This window comes from Stegastes partitus, unplaced genomic scaffold (genome assembly GCF_000690725.1).
Source record: "Stegastes partitus isolate 25-593 unplaced genomic scaffold, Stegastes_partitus-1.0.2 Scaffold124, whole genome shotgun sequence".
Taxonomy (NCBI): domain Eukaryota; kingdom Metazoa; phylum Chordata; class Actinopteri; family Pomacentridae; genus Stegastes; species Stegastes partitus.
Genome location: NW_007577855.1, coordinates 610,464 through 634,254, shown reverse-complemented (window position 1 = coordinate 634,254; position 23,791 = coordinate 610,464). Strand labels below are relative to the sequence as shown.

Sequence of the window (23,791 nt, the reverse complement as noted above, 5' to 3'; positions counted from 1 at the left end):
CAATATGTCATATTAATTAGTGTGTGTTAAGATAGCCCACACAATCAAAGTCAAGAAAAGTCAATGGAAAGACACAATTAATCACTGCTCAAGCTAATGAGAAGACACAAAAAGACATCAGCTTGAGTAAAAAAATGTGCACGTCACAGATAAATGCACAGAGCTGAGAGGAAACAGGTGACCAGAGAGAAACAGGTTCTTGATGACTTCTGGGTTCACACAGAACACACAGACCCACACACTGGAGCTCTGATGAAGACATAGTAGTGTTGAAACATTCGTCTATTTGCACAATTAAAGGCTGAAAATTAAGACGTGTACTCTGAACGTTTGCTGTCTTCAAGCTGAGAAGCACCTGGTTGAGCTGCTTTTTTTCTGGAAGATGCACGGAGAACCCTGTTCTGATACAGGCCCACACCTACAGACAGGGTCGGGTTGAGCTGACAGCTGACATACAGTTGGTGACTCAGCTGTTGATTCACATTTTTGGTGTCAAAACACACAAACACAACATCTCCCGGCTAAGAAGTGCTCCATAGTTAATGCAGAGAGACGAACATTTAACTGTTGTTAAACTATTTGCTGACATGCTGTTCCGTTATAAAAGTGAGACAATAAGTTCTGCTTTGCTTTTTTATTTAGTGTTTAGATATATTTTATTTCTTATTAATACTTGTGTTTATATCTTTATTACATATTTTAAACTTTCCTGCTTCTTTTAAGACTTTTAAATGAACAGAGAGCAATTTCCTCTCAGGGATCAATAAAGTATTTCTGATTCTGAATAGCTTCAAATATCTCGACACGCTTCTTTTCATATTCTGCAGGACTTTCTTTTGCCAAGAAACATTTAAAAAGAACTAGTCAGTGGCACGTCTAACAATGTTTGACTGGTCAGCCTGCAAGAGCAAAATCTTTTGTTATATTAATGAGACAGAATCTTTAAATAAGATTTTATTAATTTCATTTGCAGCATCACCTGAAAACATTTAAGAACTCTACACCCTGATCGTCACACGAGCAGGTCCTCGTAGTCTTCCTCCTGACAATTCAACCACACATGCAGCCTTGCTTCAGAACAGTTTTTTTTTCACGATGTAGCCAAATGACACGAGAAGTTCGACTGTACCGATAAGTCGTGGTAACCATAGCAACGGAGCAGTGACAGCAGCACCTCTCATTATCACCGTCGTGTTCCTATAGGCACAGGTGTACATGCCGCACACACACACGTCCTCATCGTTTAGTAATCACACGCAAACGTATCGGTAGCATCTCCTCGTGAGCCGTGCAGAAGGTGTTTTCATGATTATGGCATTTGAATGACAGCTGTGCCCTTTTCATGTGGCGTTCACTGAGAGCTGCCCTTGTGGGAACTCGCAGTGTTTCCACTAAGGATGACTCACGCTGAAGATTAGACCCCCCCCCCTCTAACTCTTTGCCCTCCCACTCGCTTTTTCCCTCTCTTTTTCCTTCATCACCTCCCTCCTCCCCGCTTTTTCGGCCACTTCAGCCTCTCTTCGCCTCTCATTTTTCTCCTGCGACACTGTGCCTCTCTCTCTTAAGAGGCTACGTGGTCTGTTGTACGTCTCTGAGAATTTTCCACCAGAAAATTCTTGAATCCTCATTTGACTTGTGCAGCCTGGAGATGCGGCGCGCTGTCCAGCTGGTGTGAGCAGCTGCTTGTAATGTGGAAAGTGAAAAAAAAACAAAAAACAGAAAGATGCCACAGACTCAAATTCCCTGCACATGAAATACTACTGATTAGATGAAGGTCTTTGTCAGGGTAAAAAAAAAAGAAGCTTTAATTATTCACTGAGCAGCTCAACCATAGGGGCCAATTTAAAAAGGCCTTTTCTGTATAAAAGGATTATTTTTGATGAGCTGATATTTGTATTCGCAAATTAGCACTAGATGGACTGCTCGCTAAATGAATTAGCGCCGTTGTTTTAAAATGGTTTACATGTCACTTACCCCTCTGACAAAAAAAAATAAAGTCCTCATTAGCTGTAACATACAATATTTCATATCTAATTCCCTTGTGGACCTCAATGGCAGCATCAGACACGGTTGCTGGGTGATACGTGACCCAGAGCCTCCGTGACAGTGCTGAGACTGAATATCAAAAGATCCAGTGACTCAACTAAAGAGACGGCTGCATCAGTCCCAAGGACAAGTTGGGAAGAAACCATGAAACAGAAGTCTGCATCAAACGGGGATGAGACTCAAAGATTCACTGAGAAACGTACTGATTTAAAAGATTTTCGACTTTCAAACAGCATTTACTTAAAAAAAAACTAACTTTAATATGTTCCATTCAGCCCTTGTGTTTACTTCACCTCTAACTAAATGGGGTTTATCTAGAATATGACAATCACAACATTGTTCTGCTTCCCTTCCTGCCCTTCGTTAGCGATCCATGATAGCATTTGATTTTGTCACACCTTTGAAGTCTCATCTCTCCGATCGGTCCAACCAACCTTCCTCATTGTAAAGATATGGGTTATACAAGGTTGCTATGGAGACTATTCTTCTTGGCAACACAAAGACCTGCACCATAGTTTAATTGGCCACTACATCCCTGCGCCCCATGTCTTGCATGTATGAGCACTGGAGAGCTTTATCCACACGTTCTGTTGGTACGCATCGAGGCCTTAGAATTTTAATCTGGAGCGGCAACAAATATGTTTCTGCATCGTGGAAATAGGCGAAAGAGACGCCTCACACATGGGAAAAAACAGGGGCTTTGCAGTGTTTTTGAGTGGGGATTGGAGTGTGTCACGTATATGATGGGTATTGTATAGGGAGGGATGCACTTGTTTACCACTGAAGTGGTGTAGCTGTGCTGTGTATCAGGTCTAGTGGTGCCAGTCGAGTGCTGAACATTTATGGAAGCGTGCAAAACTGCGAGCAGTGGACTAATAATGACTAATTCAAATGAAGTGTATGCCTTCATATAACGCAACACTGTTATCGATATCTCTCCCCCGGTGTTGTCAAGTTATTAATCTCCTCTGTGCCGTCTGTTTAATAGGCATCAGACGTATTTTAATAAAAGCTCAGTCGATCTAGTCACAAACTAAAACTCCAGGCTCAGCGAGGATTAGCAAAGAACCTTCAAAACGTTATGTGTTGAAACTGCAGATGAGAAAATAAAATGGTGTAAAACATGGAAGTTTGTATCGTTATCGTATAAAATGGAGACCTCGATCGATATTTGTTGACTGTCATAACAGGAAAATGCAGGATGAAACAAACAAACTGCTTTCAAAAGGTCATCCCCATTTGGATCTGGAGTCGAATCACACTTCATCCAAGCACAGCTCCCGATTAATGTCAGTTTCATTAGCGTTATCTCCTTAATGCTAATTATAAAGTTCCAGCAGCGTCTAGACTGGCCTGCTGACTCCTGCAAAACAGCTACTTTTATAATGAGGAGATGATAGTTATCATAGCTCGGTACGACTCTTTTAAAAGCTAAAACTTGTGGGCAAGTAGTTGAGTCCAATTAGAGCGAACACTGGTACACGCATGACTTGTGCTGTGCTGTTTACGTCCTTCGGATCTTGTCAGAGAAAGAGAACACAGTTTGCTGGGTTTGGGTGAAAAGCAGAGACATGGGAGGAAATAAAAACAACAAAAAAAAAACTGTCAGATATGAAACCAAAACACAAAAGTTGGTTCCTGGGATGGAGAGCGCACCACATCATCCACCGCTGTCTGCACTGCTCCATCCATGCTTCAAAGTCTGTCTTGGACTGAATTAAGTGGAAAAATGGACTCCTGTGGATGGCCATTTTGGTCTGTAGCCCCTTTTTTGCCAGCCCAGCAGTGGGGGGGGCCTTTTATTTTTGGAACCAGTCTACATGATGGAGCACGTGAAGCCGCAGCACTCCTTCAGGAGGGTGAGGCCTGTCTTGGTGAAGGGCGAGGAGGTCTGCTGAGCTCTGGTTTGTGCCCTTCTGGTTGATACACCTGGAAAACAGACAACAATGTGAGAGAAGAATGGAGGAAAAAAACAGATATCCTCATTTATGTACACACACACAGCCCTGAACACTCAAGTCTGCCGATGCATAAGGAAGCTCAGATAATGAACTACAAACAGACAGGTTTAAAGCAAAGCCTCGAAACTCTCATTTCTATTTTACGGTCAGTCAGTCAGCAGATGCATAAAGCTTCCTCATTCTAAGACCTCAGGGGGGAAATACCTTGAACAACAGCATATTTCCTCTAGATTTTTTTGGGTTTTTTTTCCCAAGTAGCTGCTATTGTTTGTTGACACTTTCATGAAATACCTGTCTTCTTCATGTTCCTTGGGAATTTGGACCTCAGAAAATCTGCCATTTCTTTGTCTTCTTCTTTCTCCCTGTTGGAATAGAAAGAGACTGGTGTAAAATACATGGAAATGCACGAGCACACAGAGCAGAGGCTGGCCGATAAATATATATATACATATGCTGATCATGATCGCTGTGATGCAATTGTTTTTAAAAAAAAGGATCTCTAGTTCTGGAATTGCCCTCTGCTCCACAAGTATTGAATAAACATTTCAAAAACCCTCTCCAAAGGTGCCTGGGGTACTGTTAATTCCCATTGCCTCTTCGCTTTCAAGAAGGTTGATTTGACTAAAGTAGACAGATGAAACACCTTCCCCAGACACCTTACAGATAAGAGACCTAATGCAGTTCTGGCAGTTAGACCTTCTGGCAACAGATAAGATGTACTCTGAGAGGTTCCACTGATAAATTCAATAAACCCGGCAGCCACTTTCTTTTATGTGACGAGAGCCTCAGATACATCGTAGCGGCGAGTATTTGGACGTGTGGTGTTTACATGGTGCTATAATCCTAAATACATGAGTATATTTTGTTCCGTGATAGAAAAAGCAAGGTTGTTTTAATAGTAAATAAAAACTATGGGTAAAAAAAAAAAAGAGACAGATTTTTTCTTTTGTGAAGGACAGTTACGAGAAAAAGAAGAGAGAAATAACAAAAGGCAGATCTCTATATTTATCAGCATGTACGACGTGGCCTTGAGCGCTGTCACATCCTCTGCTCGCCACGATCCATTACCGCACCGCTGTTTTCCCGCTTCCTGCCTCTCACCTTCCCAGCAGCCCTTCAGCGTTTTCACAGCATGCTGTCAGCTGCCAACACAAAGTGTTGTTCACACAATCTAACAATGTTTGATACACTGTCGGAAGATTGGAGCGGAAAGAAAATTAAAAACGCAGAAACATGTTTTTTACGCTACATCTGCTTGTTCGCTGTCAAGTCACATTAGCTGTCAGGGCACAGGAACTGTTTGCAAAGTTAAGGAACCCGCCAGGATGGAGATGCTATGGCAGCGGGGCATTCACACACTGAAAGCAACAGGTAAGCAGAGGCCCATTTATTTCCTGTTAAGATTACCGAAAGAGGAGTTTGCATGTTCTCCCCGTGCAGCGTGGGTTCTCTCCGGGTTCTTCCTCCCACACAGTCCAAAAACATCCATCCATCATCTATACACCACTTAATCCTCACTAGGGTCATGTTTTTGGACTGTGTGGGAGGAAGCCGGAGAACCTGGAGAGAACCCACGCTGCACGGGGAGAACATGCAAACTCCACGCAGAAAGGTTCTGGTGCCCCAACCGGGACGCAAACCGGCAACCTTCTTGCTGCGAGGCAATGATGCTACCAACTGCTCCACCCTGCAGCCCGTCCAAAAACATGTTGAGGTTAATTGGTGATTCTAAATTGTCCGTAGGTGTGAATGTGAGTGTGCTTGGTTGTCTGTCTCTAAGTGTAGCCCTGTGATAGACTGGTGACCTGTCCAGGGTGTCCCCTGTCTTCACCCTGAGTCAGCTGGGATAGACTCAAGCCCCCCATGACTCTAGTGAGGATTAAGCGGTGTATAGATAATGGATGGATGGATGGATGGATGGATTACCGAAAGAATGCAGCGTAGTTGTTGCAAAATGCACGAACCGTAAAATTACAAGAGTGATTCAAGTCCTCTGTGATGCCTGTAAGGCCACAACAGCTCAAGAACAATGTTGAGAAGGTAGATGCCTTCACTGTTGGAGGCCATAATACAGATTAAAGCTACGGTAAAAACACTTGAAATGAATGAGAAACTGACAGGATTATACAGCGCCTTCCATAATTATTGGCACCCCTGGTTAAGATGTGTTAAAAGCCTTAAAATAAACTCAATTTTTCTTGCAGAAGCAAACTCTCACACTGAAAATTGTAGAAAAATGCAACCTTCAACTCAACTCAAATGAATTGTTGGCAAAAGGGGGTTGTACAAAGTATTAACATCAAGCGTGCTAATAATTGTGGCGCACATGATTTGATGTAAAAGAATTATTTTTTAATGTGGGATTTGTTTCACACTGAATAAATTAAATTAAAGGTTGAATTTTCCTCTTTCTTTTTTTTTCATTGTGGTCCGATATTATTTAGAAAAAAAACTGAATTTACTAGAAGCTAAAGAACACATCTTAACCAGGGGTGCCAATAATTATGGAGGGTGCTGTAAATGCATCTAACAGGGCTGCATTAGCTCAATATAATGTGCAAGAACACCTGCTTTCCTCTGCTCCTGTTGTTTAGTAAAAGGTAGTGAAGGAGGCAGGAACACTTGAACAGGATTTCAGAAGCTTGGTTTGCCTGATAAACGCTACAAAAAACACCTGCAAACTAGTTCAGGTAGCCCAGAATGAGTCCACTGCTACACGACACACACACATCTCCACTTTAATCACGCCGGTGTGTTTAAACAAAGCAGTGCTAACGACCCCATCCTCCTGAAATCCACCTTTAGCTTCTCCTTTTGGGGGGGAAGCTCATGTCGTTCCCTTTCCCTCGTGAGGGGATCAGAGCATCAACTCTGTACATAGTCTGAATTTACATAATCTTATTCCGCATCAGTTGGCTGACTGAACCTTGATTTTTATTTTATTTCTTTAACTAGCTACTCCAGTGTTCGCTGACACACACACAGCAACACATCTTTAATTGAAACAGCTCTCTGCTGTGCGGTTCAGTATCTCACTGCTCCGAGCCTTGGGAAGCGTTCCGGTGTTTTGGTGGTGAGCACTGAGGGCTGCTTTGTAAAGACGTGCATCACACTGAACTGAGGGACAAATTTGTCAACATTAGCGACGACCAAGGATGTGTCAGTCTGTGTAAGAGTGTAATGAAAGATGGTCTGCATTAGCATTACCAAAGATCTGTGCTCCTGTGCGTGAAAAACTGATATCAAACTTTATTTTCCCCCTTTGGCTAATTCCCTGGGACATCGTGGGTGCTGTATATTCTCTGTATCCCTAGATTTATCTCATTTTTAATTATTAGTTCAATCTCCACATGCACAGACAACCGAAGGACTACTATCGTCTTTACGAAACCGTAGAAATACGAGCGCACCTGAGTCGCTCAAACTCCACATCGTCCACGAGGAAGTCTCTGGTCTCCACCAGCTTGTGGATCTGCTGCAGGAGCTCTTCTTCCTTCTGCCGGTCATCGTTGGACTTATCGTTATCTGGAGCACAAAGGAGGAAGATATCTGAGCATTCACAACACACTACCTACTTTTATTAATATTTTATTAAATACAATAGGAATACAATGTGGATGAAAGAATATTAAAAATCAGATAAGAACACAAACAGAAGACAGACGTAAAAATCATGCAAACATGGAAATAAAGAGGTAAATAGTGATTAAGTATACATGCAACTGTCAAGATATGTAGAGGAATCGTTACCAATATTAAGAAGAGCTATACGTCTGTTGGGTATTTTAAATTATTTGGAGCGAGGAGATGATCAGCCCAACACATGCTATCATGTTTGTTCAATTTGATCATTAACACAAGCACAAAGGAAACAACACTGGACGGAAACTTTGGGTGAAGTTCTGCTTATGAATTAAACAAACAAGATAGACCACAAACTTTGGAGATTGACCGCAGCTTCCACTCTTCATACTAAGACAAGCCAACTGCCTGCTGGCTCTCACTTCATATCTGGTTGTGAGAGTGCAATTGATCTACATCTAATGTAGTTCTCGACAAGAAAGTGAATAATCTCATTCCCCAATTTCTTATGTCTCCATACTGTCGACAGCTGTGGCTGGAGGGCTGTTTCCGTGTTGTCTATCTGTTTGAATGTTCTTGTGAATGCAGTATCTCTTCAACACCTGGAAAGAATTCCTTTAAATCTGGCACAAATGTTCACTTTGAGTCAAACATGTACTGATTAGATTTGGGCCACCGTGAAAATACATTTTGTGTCATAACTCAAGAATCATACTGCGGTGATCCGAGTTTTGTGCTTTTACTGTGAGACATTGTTTAGTGTATGTGTTTGTGTTTTTGGTGGCTGCAAGTGTGTTGTCAGGCTGGGCTGGGTTTTGGACGGGAGGGGTCTCACTCACTCTCTTCTACACCTGAGGCTCATCAGAAATCAGTGCTGGATAAAGCCTGCCTCCACCTGTGCTCCAGCACCAGTGGATTATTCCTCCCTCGAGTGGTAACAGGCCAGCAAATTAAGTTAGAAGCTTTGTGCTTTGAGAATCTCGCTTTGTCTCATTTCTATTGTGTCTGCATTTCCTGCCAGAACCTCCCCGTTGGATTGACGCCTCCCCGGCCCGGCTTCTGCAGCCGAGCTCGAGTCAGCGGTTCTGCCTCATGGTCCCTCTTGGAGCCTCACCTGGATTTCCCTCCCTCACTCTCTCACGTGCTTCCCGGTGTCCCCTGTTTTCCCTGCAGCCTGAATAAATCCCTCTTTTCTATCCACCTAACCCTCTGTTGCATTTTTGGATGTCTAACAGGATAAAATGATGAACAGGTGTCACTGCAAAATCAGAAGGTGGCTCATCAGCAGCAGCCTCAGCCAAGCTTCACGTCTTTGGTTCCAATCCATCCTGTTGGGCATGCGTGCTGAGAGGTCGGCTGAGGTACTCGCACCAGTATCCCCCTTTAGGGTGTCCAGGAAGGTGGTGGCAGGTCTTCTCGGCCCCCGCCAGCCGTGGAGTGGTTCCCAAAGAACAAGCTGGCTGGCAGGAAGCTCCCTATGGCGGTAACAGTGGCTGGCAATGTCAAGTTTCCTCCAGGCGATATGATCTGTGATGCGTGGCAGGTCACCATAGAGTGTGATGTTAGAAACATGGTCCCACCAGCTGATGTCTTGAGCATCCTGGTATATGTACCATCAAGAGACTTCTCCAGCGATGTATTGAGGGACCAGCATTCGCTACCGGACAGGAGAATGGACTCGACTGTCACCCGGAAGAATCTGATCTTGAGCTATCTCGAAAGGCTTGATCTCCACACCACTCTCATACCGTTGAGCGCTTTCCAAGCCATCGCCTTGCGCACCCTGATATCCCGGTTTGTGCTGTTTATCCAAGGGCCTAGATACTTAAAGTCGTCCACCATCTCGAGAGGCATACCATTTAGTGATTGCAGCGCGGTCAGTGGCAAACCCAGGAGACCACCTCAGTCTTCTTAGCATTTGACACAAGGCCAATTAGAAGGTGGCCCAATAGATGTGAACTGCAACTTGACGAACATACAAATGCGAGGCAGTAATTGTAGTTATTGCCTGTTTTCGCACCTCACTAACATCCAAAAAAACCACTCCTACCTGGTACTGACACTAATTTGTGCAGCTCCTTCTTCAGACGGGTGATCTCTTTGCACAGCTGAATGTCATCCATCCTGGTAGTAAAATAACACACACAACCAAACTTTACTGTACATCATATCCTCTGTTCTTTATGCAGATGACACATTTCATTTTTAGTTTCTTGACAGTGAACATTTTTGTTCGTTCTAATCGCAGACAGGTTTTTGTTAATTCATTCGCTAGGTGATTTTTTTTTATCAGGAAACTTAAGGAAGCTGTTCTACATAATTAAACAAGTTCTCATGCACAATGGGGAGATGAGTGATTAAGGAAGATAAAGACGAGTTGAGCAAAGTTTCTTTCAGACAAACTAACAGTATTTAAAGGGTCTCTCCCAAAACGGTACTTCTGAGCAGCGGACAGGTATTGCTTTGGAGTTCTCAAAGACGGATAATACAGAGTTTGCTGCCTTTTAGACGCCACTAACCAAAGCTCACAAGGAGAAACAGTGGGTTTAGACATACATGAAGACTAAACGGTTTTATTCACCGAAGAATGCTGTGCTACCCTTAATGGACAGACGGAGTTCTGGATGGTTGGAGGGCAACAAGGCCGCAACGTCAGCAAGAAGGAGGCAGAATCTGGGCTGTGACGCTGAGAAGTGAGACGGCCTTGCGGCTGCCAAAACTACCTCCTCAAGACTGACCATAACTGACCATTTCCTACCATGAACAAAATAATAAAATTGCGGCCTCCTAAATAAAATTATTTTCAGGCAGAACAAAGCCCCATCTCACGCTGCACAAAACAACACTGACTCCTTGGTTGCTATGGAAATAAGAGAAGAAAAAAAATCCCGGTGTGGGTACCGTCGTCATCACCACCTGACCTCAACTCTACTGAAAACCTGAGGTGAATCCTTAAAAATGAAGATCTGTGAGGGTTGGTGACAGTATACCTGGAAATAGCGGTGAAATCTTGATTCGTTTCTGAATGGAGGAAAAAAAAATGAAGCAGAAAAAAGGGTTGATATTGATCTTATATTTCACACAGGAGATGACACAATCTTTTCTGAACAGAAATCCCTGAGGCATGTCTGAGCCAGATAGCTTTCACTCTGCCTCGGTCTGCATTATGCGCTCTCTGTTTCGGTGGCCCTTCGCAGAATCAGTGTCAGTGGATCATTACAGGCGGTGGAGGACCCTCTGTGGATTCCTCACCAGGGTTAAAGGCGATAATGTGAACCCTGTATCCCAGCAACTGAGACTTATTAAGAAACACACTTCCTGGCTCACACAGGGTCGGATGTACAATACCTTTTAAAAGTATTGGAAGTTCCCCCTTTTATCGCTTTTGAACATTGAACACAGTCAGTTTAATTTGGCTTTTTAACAAAAATTTGCCTCAAATTTTCAGCTGGATTGAAGTCTGGGCTCCGACTCGGTCACTTCAGGACATTGCTGTCTTTGAACAACTTCTGTGCCGCTTCGGCTAAATGCTTCAGGTCATTGTCTTGTTGGAAAACGAATCTTCGCAGTTCTCTTGCAGGCTGCATCAGCTTGTCCTTCAGGATTTCCCTTTGCATTTATTTCACCCTCTTAGGTTTACAAGCCTTACAGGACTTGCTGCTGACATCACTTCATGATGCTGCCACCGCCATGCTTCATGGTGAGAATGTTGTGTTTGTGATAATGAGCAGCGTTTGGTGTATGCCAGAAAAGAAAAAAATGAAGAAAAATCACATTTTTATGGAGTTATATTTGTATGTTGATAGCTGCAAATACAGCAGGAATAGTTTTGAGCGCAGAATGGATTTTTGTTTACGTGTTTATTTGCTCAAAATTTCCCATTACATGCTCAGGATTGTGGCACAAATATAACTCCATACATTTAAACAGTAACATCCTGTTGAAAATCCCTAATTTCAGTAGCTTCACTCTGTTTTTTTGGGAGTTCTTGCTCCCTGAAGGCAGCGCTATAGATGTACAGAGTAAGGCAAACATGGTTTCAGGTCAATCAAGATCAACTCTGATGGCCAAAAAGCACAATTTTGGTGACCGAAGAGCCTTCATCTAGCTGTCTTTAGTCTCCTAAATACTTTCTAGTGAGCTCTAACAAAGATTTACTCTGAGTTTTTTTCAGCAGTGTTGTTGTCTTTGACTGTTGAGGAACAGGCGACAGTCCATCCCCTCTCAGCTGCTGAGGCTTGTAACTCCCTCGGGGAAGCCATCGGTGTCTTGGTGGCCTTCCTGAATAAGTCGATGTGGAAAAGCAATTACAGAGGAATACGTCCAGCACTGTACGTTCTTACACATTACTGTCAGCAGAGCGAGAGCCCTGCCAACCTGCTCATCTACCTGTCATGGAAGATGCTTTCCTTAGATGTGTAGGCGGAGAAATGGCCATGAGGTCTGGAATACAAATGATACGCTCTGTTTACCTTACTAGAAGAACCTTGGGGTTTGCTTGTTTGTTTGTTTGTGGACCGCTGAGAAGAAGAAGAAGGAAAAAAAAGAAGGAGATTCAAATCGTGACTCCGGTCTTCATCTCCATCCTCTTTCCTTCCACCCCCCTTCCCCTCCAGTCTATCATTCTCCAATTTTATCTGCTTGACTCTTGCTTGCTACTCCACACACGCCACTCCTCACATTCCCCCTGCCATCTGAGCGCTGCTACTGCCTATCTTTCAGAGGAGTATATGAATAAATATCCATGCATTAGCCTGCTTAGTGGAAGCAAAAGTGGAGCCATTGAAATTTTAATGGGGGCCAGCTTGGGGAAAGGAGAGAGGATGTGGATGGAGAGAAATGAGGGGAAAGAATGAAGGGCAGTAGTGCCGTGAGATGTGTTACTGATACCGAGGTGTATTCTTGTATAGAAATATCTGAAACAATTTGAACTGCTCTTGCTGTGTCAGACTGGTCAGAAAAGCCCGACTGCTACCATCCTCTAGTGAAGTAGTTTTTGTTTTGTTGGTTGTTTTCTTTTTTTTTTTTGACCAGTTGGTTAACTCACTCTTACAGAAGCCAGATGTTGTCCCTCAGGACCTTTGCAGACACCTCTTGGACCAAACGCAAATAAGACGCAGACTACACATGTGACCCATCTGCACGAAATCATTGCGCCTTGGGCTATATCCAAGATATAGTCTGAATTACATCAACAAATGATAGAATATTGATTTTGGGTTTAGTACTTAGATTGGTCCATTTAGTTGTTCTCTACATGTAGGTAACATATAATATTATGTTGTATATTGTTGACAAATACCGTCAGCGTTCATGAGCAGTAACACCAGAGAAAAGCCACAGAAATCACTTTCGCGCAGTCGCCACGAGCAATGCGTCATTGCCAGCCAATCTTGTCCCGTGATTTGCGTCATGTGATAGCAACATGCTGCTTTTGCTTATGCATAATAGCCCAAGGTAGCACTGTTGCCTCACAGCTAGAAGGTCACTGGTTCGCATCGCGGTGAGGACACCCGGGATATTTCTGCATGGAGTTTGCATGTTCTCCCCGTGCAGCGTGGGTTCTCTCCAGGTTCTCTGGCTTCCTCCCACACAGTCCAAAAACATGTTGAGGCTAATTGGTGATTCTAAATTGTCCGTAGGTGTGAATGTGAGTGTGCTTGGTTGTCTGTCTCTAAGTGTAGCCCTGTGATAGACTGGTTACCTGTCCAGGGTGTCCCCTGTCTTCACCCTGAGTCAGCAGGGATATGTTCCCACAAACAGCAGTCAGGACACCATTAATAGGCAGTGTTAGCTTTGTTCAGTCACTCACATGTATCTGAGCTCTGACTCCCTCCTGACCAGAACATCCCTGATCCTCTCGATCTTGAAGAGCTCCCCCTCGATGTCGTCCACGGTGATCGTGGAGTCGGCCATGGACACCACGTCTTCCTCTGACAGAGAGAAGGAGAAGGACAGCTTCGTTGGACAAACATGCAACTTATTCTACTGTTTGTTCAGACGATTTCTTCCACTGACAATACTTTATAGGGACAGGCGGGCAGCTCTGGAGACACGCTCAAGACTTTTCTAAAATGATCTACTCTGGCACTGCCAAACAATTATTGCATTTGAAACCGTATAAACAGCTGCAGCAGATGCAGTTTGAAATTGCTGCTTGATGAGGAGCGGAGCTTCACAGCCAAATTACCATGTGCCAGTGATTGCCATGACTCACATGTCTGCCCCCCACACACACACTGACACACACACACATATGCACAAAGAGTTTAATTGCATAAACTCAGGCTGGCAAGTCAGCTCAGGAAATAAGCCAGTATGACTGTCAGTACTCAACACTGCCACATTTGGCTGAAGGAAGAGGTCCACTGTAATTATTGGATCGTGAGTCTTTTGGGGGGAAAAAAGAAGAAAAAGTCTAAACTGCACGACGTGTCTATGACATTTACAGACTATTGTTGGATGTAATACGTTTTAGAATGGATGCACATTATTAGTATCTGCACAGTTTATATTAAAATGCATGCCCTGCGTCTTAAACTTTAAATAATTTAAAGTACCTCCATTTGAAGAACGTCTTTATCTTATATAGACAAAAACAATAGAATGGTTTTCTAATTATTTTCACAGAACAATAAAATAATAGTCGGAGCAGCTCTGCTTTCATGCAGATTAAATAATCATATAGTGCGCAGGGTGTCTGGATGTCTGTCACTCTCACTCCCCGTCCGTCTCTTTTTAACTGTGTCCTCTCAAACATAACAGATATTTCATCATAAAAATTCAACTCACTTAAACAAAAACGATATAAATTGCATCGTTTGCTGAGCCAGCCCTCGTGACTCCTCACAACAATGTGTGGGCTTGCTCCACACAGCTCTGTAATACTTGGTAATGAATCTGTCCCAAGGTCCCTTGAAATATTTGTGCGGCATGAGAGGACATCAAAGTACTTCTACACAGTGTAGCAGCAGCACACAGGGAGCAGCAGGAGAGGCAAATAAAGCAGCAAGCTGGTGAGTAAAACAACTGGAACCGCCTTCTAATAAAACAGATCATTTAAGAAGAATATATATAATATATAAGTTTGAATTTATCCAAGTGTGGTTGACCTGTAATGACAACTTTATATTTGAAGAAAATCACCTCTTGAAACGCTCCGCTCAGCACCGTAGTGGTCATGGGTGACTCCCCTGGAGCCAAGATGGACATAACCAGAGAGAAACCAATAGTCAGTCCCTTAGACTCCTCCTGAGGCCTTTAAATCCTCTCTATACACACACCATTACCGAGCAGAGCTTTAGTGTGTAATCTCTATTCAAGTCTCATTTAGCCGTGGGGAAGGTAGAGCAGCCCGGGTTCAAAGTGCAGTAAAGAAACATCTCCTGCGCTCGCATGAAAAAAAAAAAAGAATAGAAGACAAGTAGTTCCAATTCAGATTACATGAGCCAGGCTAGAAGAACAGCATTAAGCAGTGCTTCATGATAGCTTACATGTCTTCACACTCCCCGAGGTTTGTTTGGGGGCTCACAACTGCTCTGTATGACAGACCAACAGCCATCCAGAAATACAGAGAGGCCTCATCCCACAGACGCTCTGTAGTCTGTTACTATGACAAATGTGGCTGACGTCAGCGCAGCGTCAAGACAACCTTGACACCTTAGAGGAGAAAGCGCTGACTGAACTGTGAGTATTAAACTGTTAATGGGATTAAACACAGCCCCCAAACAAAGAAGTACAACAGAGAGAGAGAAGGCGTAAAATAAAACGCACAAAAGAGAAGAAAACAAGCAGAATTCCTGATGATAAATATTGTTTCTAGACGTATTCACGTTGCCATGCAGAGTTGTTTTGTTTGGTCTAATTCGACAACAGGATATTTATTCCTCAAGAAGAGCAGGTGCTGACGCAACAAATCAAATGTCATACTCTGCAAACATTTCTGCTGCTGATTCACAAGATAAGTAGAGTTATGGCACAGAAATCCAACATGTGTGTGTTTGCCAGCGGGCAGTTCGGTTCCAGGATTTGTGATCTGTGCTGCTGAGGACCGGTTACATGTTATTGCCATAGATATGTATAATAAAGGCTAGATGTCTTAAGGCGGCGTTTCAAATCACCCTTCGGCCATCTTGATTCGGGGAAGCTCTCCGGCAGAACCTGTGTTACGTGAAGGAAGGTGAGTGATCTGCACAAATGTAAATACTCTTATCTCGCTGAAATCTTTACGGATTTACAAACGGTTCTGTTTCTTACAAACGTTATTAATTTAAACTACAAAAATACAATACAAAATAATTACAATACAAATTGCTGCTGGCCGTGAGTGTGTAACATCATTATCCATAAGCACAGTGTTATAACTACACTTCTGACGTTTATAACAAACCAAACTGTTTGAAAATCGGTAGAAAATTGAGCAAGTTATGGTTATTTAAAAAGTCCATGTACCACGACAACACAATGTTCTGGGTGAGCGAGCGGACTGTACCAAGATGGCCGCCAGTATGGCCGTACGATTCCATTGGACAAGACACCTAGCCTTTATTATATATGTCTATGGTTATCGCTATATGGTGCGCTTATTCAAAATACAATTTCATTTGAACTACTTCTTCATTTGTATCGGTGTCTGTCTTCCTTTTCCTTTTTTTAATAGAATTGTACAATGTCTGGAAAAAGCATTGGCAGCTATAAACGGACTCCCTACAGTGGCTTTACATGCAGACACAACTCTGGAGGAGTTTCATTTTACATCCCCTATAGTGGTAATTTGGCATTAAATCTATTCAACATTAAAAACAGACACTGATGGTGTTGTTTTGACACTACACACAGAGACAGTGAGCCCAAGAGAGATGCCAAAAACACTGTAAAATAAGGTAAAATGACAAAAAATAAAAACCAGACTGAAATTTTCCATAACAAACCTTCTTCTTCTGTAATTTTTTCTAGATATATCATGAAATTATAATGAATTTTAAAGTGTTTTATAAATTTTGTGTATAAAAAAAACGTTTGTTTTTTTTTGAAGAATTGCAATTTTATGGTAATTTACAGTCAAAAGTTCTGAACATTATTTTACAGAAGACGTGCAAATTAGTGTTTGTTTGGTTATGAGAGGTGCTGCATTGGCCACTGCTTCACTCAGAAAACTGCACACCCACAAAGAGGTAAAAGCATATATGGGTGTGCAGTTACAGTAATTATATTATTACTGTATTATTATATTATCTATATTATTCTTACTATAGATGGACAGTAATTATATGAACTGGAGTCATTGTCAAAACTGTTCTTGTATTTTTTTATTATTTCTCAGGAGTCAATCCACCATGAACACGCTGTAGATTCACCTGTTGCCCTCTTTATTTAGTAAAGTCCTCAACCCGACTCCAGAACATGCAGAAAACAAACAGACACAGGTGTTGGATGCTGAGCGGGGGAAATAAAATCCGGTCGTGTATTTTTGTACCTTGAACAGACTCGTGACGGGTTATTTCTTCTGTGTAAAACGTCAGGGAGCAGGTTGAGTACTACATATATGATATACGGTATATCACATATATATGCATTTACCTCTTCGTGGGTTTGCAGTTGTCTGAGTGAAGCAGTGGCCAATGCAGCACCTTTCCTCATCTCATAATTACGAGATAGGGTGTCTACATTTTTTTTATTTTTTACCCAGTGAATGCAATGCGCTTCTGTACAATGTAAACATTTTCAAACAGCTGAATTTGTCGGTGTGCAGATTTTGCTGCGTTAACTTCTACGTAGCTACATCACCTTTATTTCTTAGCTATTTGTATCTTCTGCCTGATTTTAGAAGAATAGTTTGACCTTTGGGCGAATATACAAGTTTAGTCTAGAACAGGGGTGTCCAATCCTGGTCCTCGAGGGCCGCAATCCTGCATGTTTTAGATGTTTCCTTCTTCCAACACNATGTTCCCACAAACAGCAGTCAGGACACCATTAATAGGCAGTGTTAGCTTTGTTCAGTCACTCACATGTATCTGAGCTCTGACTCCCTCCTGACCAGAACATCCCTGATCCTCTCGATCTTGAAGAGCTCCCCCTCGATGTCGTCCACGGTGATCGTGGAGTCGGCCATGGACACCACGTCTTCCTCTGACAAAGAGAAGGAGAAGGACAGCTTCGTTGGACAAACATGCAACTTATTCTACTGTTTGTTCAGACGATTTCTTCCACTGACAATACTTTATAGGGACAGGCGGGCAGCTCTGGAGACACGCTCAAGACTTTTCTAAAATGATCTACTCTGGCACTGCCAAACAATTATTGCATTTGAAACCGTATAAACAGCTGCAGCAGATGCAGTTTGAAATTGCTGCTTGATGAGGAGCGGAGCTTCACAGCCAAATTACCATGTGCCAGTGATTGCCATGACTCACATGTCTGCCCCCCACACACACACTGACACACACACACATATGCACAAAGAGTTTAATTGCATAAACTCAGGCTGGCAAGTCAGCTCAGGAAATAAGCCAGTATGACTGTCAGTACTCAACACTGCCACATTTGGCTGAAGGAAGAGGTCCACTGTAATTATTGGATCGTGAGTCTTTTGGGGGGAAAAAAGAAGAAAAAGTCTAAACTGCACGACGTGTCTATGACATTTACAGACTATTGTTGGATGTAATACGTTTTAGAATGGATGCACATTATTAGTATTTGCACAGTTTATATTAAAATGCATGCCCTGCGTCTTAAACTTTAAATAATTTAAAGTACCTCCATTTGAAGAACGTCTTTATCTTTTATAGACAAAAACAATAGAATGGTTTTCTAATTATTTTCACAGAACAATAAAATAATAGTCGGAGCAGCTCTGCTTTCATGCAGATTAAATAATCATATAGTGCACAGGGTGTCTTGATGTCTGTCACTCTCACTCCCCGTCCGTCTCTTTTTAACTGTGTCCTCTCAAACATAACAGATATTTCATCATAAAAATTCAACTCACTTAAACAAAAACGATATAAATTGCATCGTTTGCTGAGCCAGCCCTCGTGACTCCTCACAACAATGTGTGGGCTTGCTCCACACAGCTCTGTAATACTTGGTAATGAATCTGTCCCAAGGTCCCTTGAAATATTTGTGCGGCATGAGAGGACATCAAAGTACTTCTACACAGTGTAGCAGCAGCACACAGGGAGCAGCAGGAGAGGCAAATAAAGCAGCAAGCTGGTGAGTAAAACAACTGGAACCGCCTTCTAATAAAACAGATCATTTAAGAAGAATACATATAATTTATAAGTTTGAATTTATCCAAGTGTGGTTGACCTGTAATGACAACTTTATATTTGAAGAAAATCACCTCTTGAAACGCTCCGCTCAGCACCGTAGTGGTCATGGGTGACTCCCCTGGAGCCAAGATGGACATAACCAGAGAGAAACCAATAGTCAGTCCCTTAGACTCCTCCTGAGGCCTTTAAATCCTCTCTATACACACACCATTACCGAGCAGAGCTTTAGTGTGTAATCTCTATTCAAGTCTCATTTAGCCGTGGGGAAGGTAGAGCAGCCCGGGTTCAAAGTGCAGTAAAGAAACATCTCCTGCGCTCGCATGAAAAAAAAAAAAGAATAGAAGACAAGTAGTTCCAATTCAGATTACATGAGCCAGGCTAGAAGAACAGCATTAAGCAGTGCTTCATGATAGCTTACATGTCTTCACACTCCCCGAGGTTTGTTTGGGGGCTCACAACTGCTCTGTATGACAGACCAACAGCCATCCAGAAATACAGAGAGGCCTCATCCCACAGACGCTCTGTAGTCTGTTACTATGACAAATGTGGCTGACGTCAGCGCAGCGTCAAGACAACCTTGACACCTTAGAGGAGAAAGCGCTGACTGAACTGTGAGTATTAAACTGTTAATGGGATTAAACACAGCCCCCAAACAAAGAAGTACAACAGAGAGAGAGAAGGCGTAAAATAAAACGCACAAAAGAGAAGAAAACAAGCAGAATTCCTGATGATAAATATTGTTTCTAGACGTATTCACGTTGCCATGCAGAGTTGTTTTGTTTGGTCTAATTCGACAACAGGATATTTATTCCTCAAGAAGAGCAGGTGCTGACGCAACAAATCAAATGTCATACTCTGCAAACATTTCTGCTGCTGATTCACAAGATAAGTAGAGTTATGGCACAGAAATCCAACATGTGTGTGTTTGCCAGCGGGCAGTTCGGTTCCAGGATTTGTGATCTGTGCTGCTGAGGACCGGTTACATGTTATTGCCATAGATATGTATAATAAAGGCTAGATGTCTTAAGGCGGCGTTTCAAATCACCCTTCGGCCATCTTGATTCGGGGAAGCTCTCCGGCAGAACCTGTGTTACGTGAAGGAAGGTGAGTGATCTGCACAAATGTAAATACTCTTATCTCGCTGAAATCTTTACGGATTTACAAACGGTTCTGTTTCTTACAAACGTTATTAATTTAAACTACAAAAATACAATACAAAATAATTACAATACAAATTGCTGCTGGCCGTGAGTGTGTAACATCATTATCCATAAGCACAGTGTTATAACTACACTTCTGACGTTTATAACAAACCAAACTGTTTGAAAATCGGTAGAAAATTGAGCAAGTTATGGTTATTTAAAAAGTCCATGTACCACGACAACACAATGTTCTGGGTGAGCGAGCGGACTGTACCAAGATGGCCGCCAGTATGGCCGTACGATTCCATTGGACAAGACACCTAGCCTTTATTATATATGTCTATGGTTATCGCTATATGGTGCGCTTATTCAAAATACAATTTCATTTGAACTACTTCTTCATTTGTATCGGTGTCTGTCTTCCTTTTCCTTTTTTTAATAGAATTGTACAATGTCTGGAAAAAGCATTGGCAGCTATAAACGGACTCCCTACAGTGGCTTTACATGCAGACACAACTCTGGAGGAGTTTCATTTTACATCCCCTATAGTGGTAATTTGGCATTAAATCTATTCAACATTAAAAACAGACACTGATGGTGTTGTTTTGACACTGCATACAGAGATAGTAAACCCAAGAGAGATGCCAAAAATACTGGAAAATAAGGAAAAATTACAAAAAATAAAAAACAGACTGAAATTTTCCATAACAAAACTTCTTCTTCTATACTTTTCATGAGATATATCATGAAATTATAATGAATTTTAAAGTGTTTTATAAATTTTGTGTATAAGAAAAAGTATTTTTTTTCAAGAATTACAATTTTATGGTAATTTACAGTCACAAGTTCTGAACATTGTTTTACAGAAGACGTGCAAATTAGTGTTTGTTTGGTTATGAGAGGTGCCGCATTGGCCACTGCTTCACTCAGAAAACTGCACATCCACAAAGAGGTAAATGCATATATGGGTGTGCAGTTACAGTAATTATATTATTACTGTATTATATTATCTATATCATTATTGTTATTATTATAGATTTACAGTAATTATATGAACTACAGTCATCGTCAAAACTGGGTTTTTTAAAATTTATTTCTCAGGAGTCAATCCACCATGAACACACTGTAGATTCACCTGCTGCCCTCTTTATTTAGTAAAATCCTCAACCCGCCTCCAGTGTTTGGGACCGAATATGCAGAAAACAAACAGACACAGGTATTGGATGCTGAGCGGGGGAAATAAAATCCGGTGTTTCACTGCCTTGTATTTTTGTACCTGGAACAGACTCGTGACGGGTTATTTCTTCTGTGGAAAACCTCAGGGAGCAGGTTGAGTATTACATATATGTGATATACCGTATATCACATATAAATGCATTTACCTCTTCGTGGGTTTGTAGTTTTCTGAGTGAAGCAGTGGCCAATGCAGCATCTTTCCTCATCTCATAATTATGAGATCTTTTAGGGTGTCTAAGTTTTTTTTTAATCCAGTGAACACAATGCGCTTCCGTACAATATAAACATTTTCAAACAGTTGAATTTGTCAGTGTGCAGACTTTGCTATGCTAACTTCTACGTAGCTACATCACCCTTATTTCTTAGCAATTTGTATCTTCTGCCTGATTTTAGAAGAACAGTTTGACCTTCGGCGAATATACGAGTTTGCTTTATAAACAAAAGTTAGTCTAGAAGATCAGAACTGTGCTCTCATGTCTGTGCCTCAACTACTGAGCCAGAGCCAGGAGGTTATTATCTTAGTTGATCATAAACACAGGGGAAATCAGCTGGCCCGACTCTGTCCTCTACGTAGTCAAACAGTTTCACCTGACAAACACCTGAATAGACCTTTTTTTTTTTTTTTTTTCACTTCAGCTTTGAGCTACAGCTGCTGCATTGCGATAACTGCGGCTCCAACTGTGCTTTCTCTGCCATGAAAAGCAGAAAAAGGCACTTTTGCATTCTAACAAAGAAACGCTTAAGTGTCCGATTCAAGAACTTTGCTTTAACTTCTTTTTCATGTGACCATAGGAGGCGAGTGCAGTGCGTACAGTGCACAAGCATAGATTATAGGCTGCAGTGGAGCGAAGACACTCGGTGACCTCGGGTGTTTTAGGGCTCAAGTTAGAATGAAGACAGAGCAACGCTTCACATTCTCTTCTTGAGTTGCACATTATTCCTTCTCCTACTTGCATCAAAGATGTAAAGATGCTGGATGAGAATTCAGCAGCAGTTACACCTGATTCAGATGAAATGTGTTTTGATCCACTGACATCTGTGTCGCTACCAGATAAACATGATTCATTGCTTGCATCCTTCATGCTCATCCAAGCTTCATTCATACAGCGATTGTGAGTTAAACACAGGACGGTAACCTGGGTTCAGATCTGTTAAACACACATGATGTTATAGGCTCTGTATTCTCAGGCTGCTGGAGACAACATGTTCCGCTGCAGAGGCTCGCTAGGACAGGTTACTCAGCCGCTGAGCAGTTATGACTCATCACTATAGACCCATCTGAAATGTTCCCTCCTTTACACCTTCTCCCCTCTCTCTCTCTCTCTCTGTAAACACCTCTCACCTCCCATCGCTTCCCCTCATTTCACCCCACATCTCGCCGACCCTGCCCCGCTCTTTATACCAAACCCCCGAAGATGCCAATTACATTATGAGCTCAGTTTACACTCTTTTGTCTGACTCCAGCCCTGTCTCTCTCTCCTCTACTGTGCTTTGTGCCTGATGAGGCAGATCAGCCAGATTAGAAACCAAAAGGCAGAAAGTGGAGGGAGAAATGGGAGGGGAGGTGAATAAAAGAAGAATAATGACATTTAGCATTGATGGAGAGGCTGGAGAGAGCTTCTGCGTTGCTCTACCTGCTGATACACTTTACAGATGGCGTGCAGGAAATCGTACAATTATTCACACACAGAAGTGAAATGAACAGCAGTTACTTATTAATCAGTTACTTTCCTACAAAAAAAAAATTTAATATCCTCGTGTTCGGCCTCTCCGGTGTCAGGATTTTCTGTTTTCTAAAACCAAAAGGTAAAAATAGTTTGGGATTTTCTGGACTTTTAAAGATGATGATGGCCATTTTTAAAGGTAAAACAATTCATACAGGGTAATTATGCTGCATTTAATCAAAAATAATCTTGGTTACAGTCCTATAAATGACCATTTCAGTGACTTCTAACCTGAAGGTAGATGCTGCAAACCCCACATGTGGCTCACTCAGCGATGGACCCTCACTTTACCTTTACTCACACACACACACTCAATAAACACCTGTGGATTCTTGACATTTCCAAGCTGCTGCCTGCATTGCCACTAGAGAAACACATTGATTGGTTCTATCAGCTATAAAAATGGCCAAATTAAACCAGAATTATCCCGTTAAACTTACTGGACACACACCATCGAAGCCTTAGAATCTTATAAAACGCATAGATGTCACTGCAAAAATCACAATTCACTGGACAGACGAGATGCTGCAACTACCTGTAGCAATGTTAATATAAAGCACTGTGCTGCACAAGGACGTCTCAGGAGGGTTTACTGATATTGTGAGAGCATGCAAACAGAAGGGTTACTTCAAACTCAGCACAAGTCATAATAATAATAACAGTATTTGCGTGTGGGATAACCTGGTTTGCTGGTATCTCTGCTCCATTCAGTGCGCTCCAGTGAACCGTACTGATGAGAGGATCCTCGTTTCTTCTCCATCGGTCCTGCTCTTCTTCTTCTTCCCCTCTCTCTCTCTCTTTCCAAGCTTCCAGCTGCAAACAGCAAAGAC

General features: G+C 42.2%; 1 protein-coding gene across 1 annotated transcript; it reads right to left on the bottom strand.

The window, feature by feature from the left end:
- Positions 1–3,862: 3,862 nt before the first annotated feature.
- On the bottom strand, positions 3,863–23,721 carry pik3r6a (phosphoinositide-3-kinase, regulatory subunit 6a). Its single transcript, XM_008278492.1, has 6 exons — positions 23,643–23,721; positions 17,597–17,717; positions 9,640–9,713; positions 7,418–7,532; positions 4,299–4,369; positions 3,863–3,975 (listed from the first exon to the last, which is right to left on the bottom strand). Exons 1-6 carry the CDS (start codon positions 23,719–23,721, stop codon positions 3,863–3,865), a joined length of 573 nt encoding a protein of 190 aa, XP_008276714.1.
- Between the last annotated feature and the right edge of the window lie 70 nt (positions 23,722–23,791).

Bases quoted from the DNA above. Each gene is read 5' to 3' on its own strand.
- pik3r6a (XM_008278492.1), bottom strand. From the start codon at position 23,721: ATGGAGAAGAAACGAGGATCCTCTCATCAGTACGGTTCACTGGAGCGC. The intron at 17,718-23,642 runs GTTATCCCACAC...TCTCTTTGTCAG, and splicing joins CAGAGATACCAGCAAACCAG to AGGAAGACGTGGTGTCCATG. The intron at 3,976-4,298 runs GTATTTCATGAA...TCTGTTTTCCAG, and splicing joins AAGGAACATGAAGAAGACAG to GTGTATCAACCAGAAGGGCA.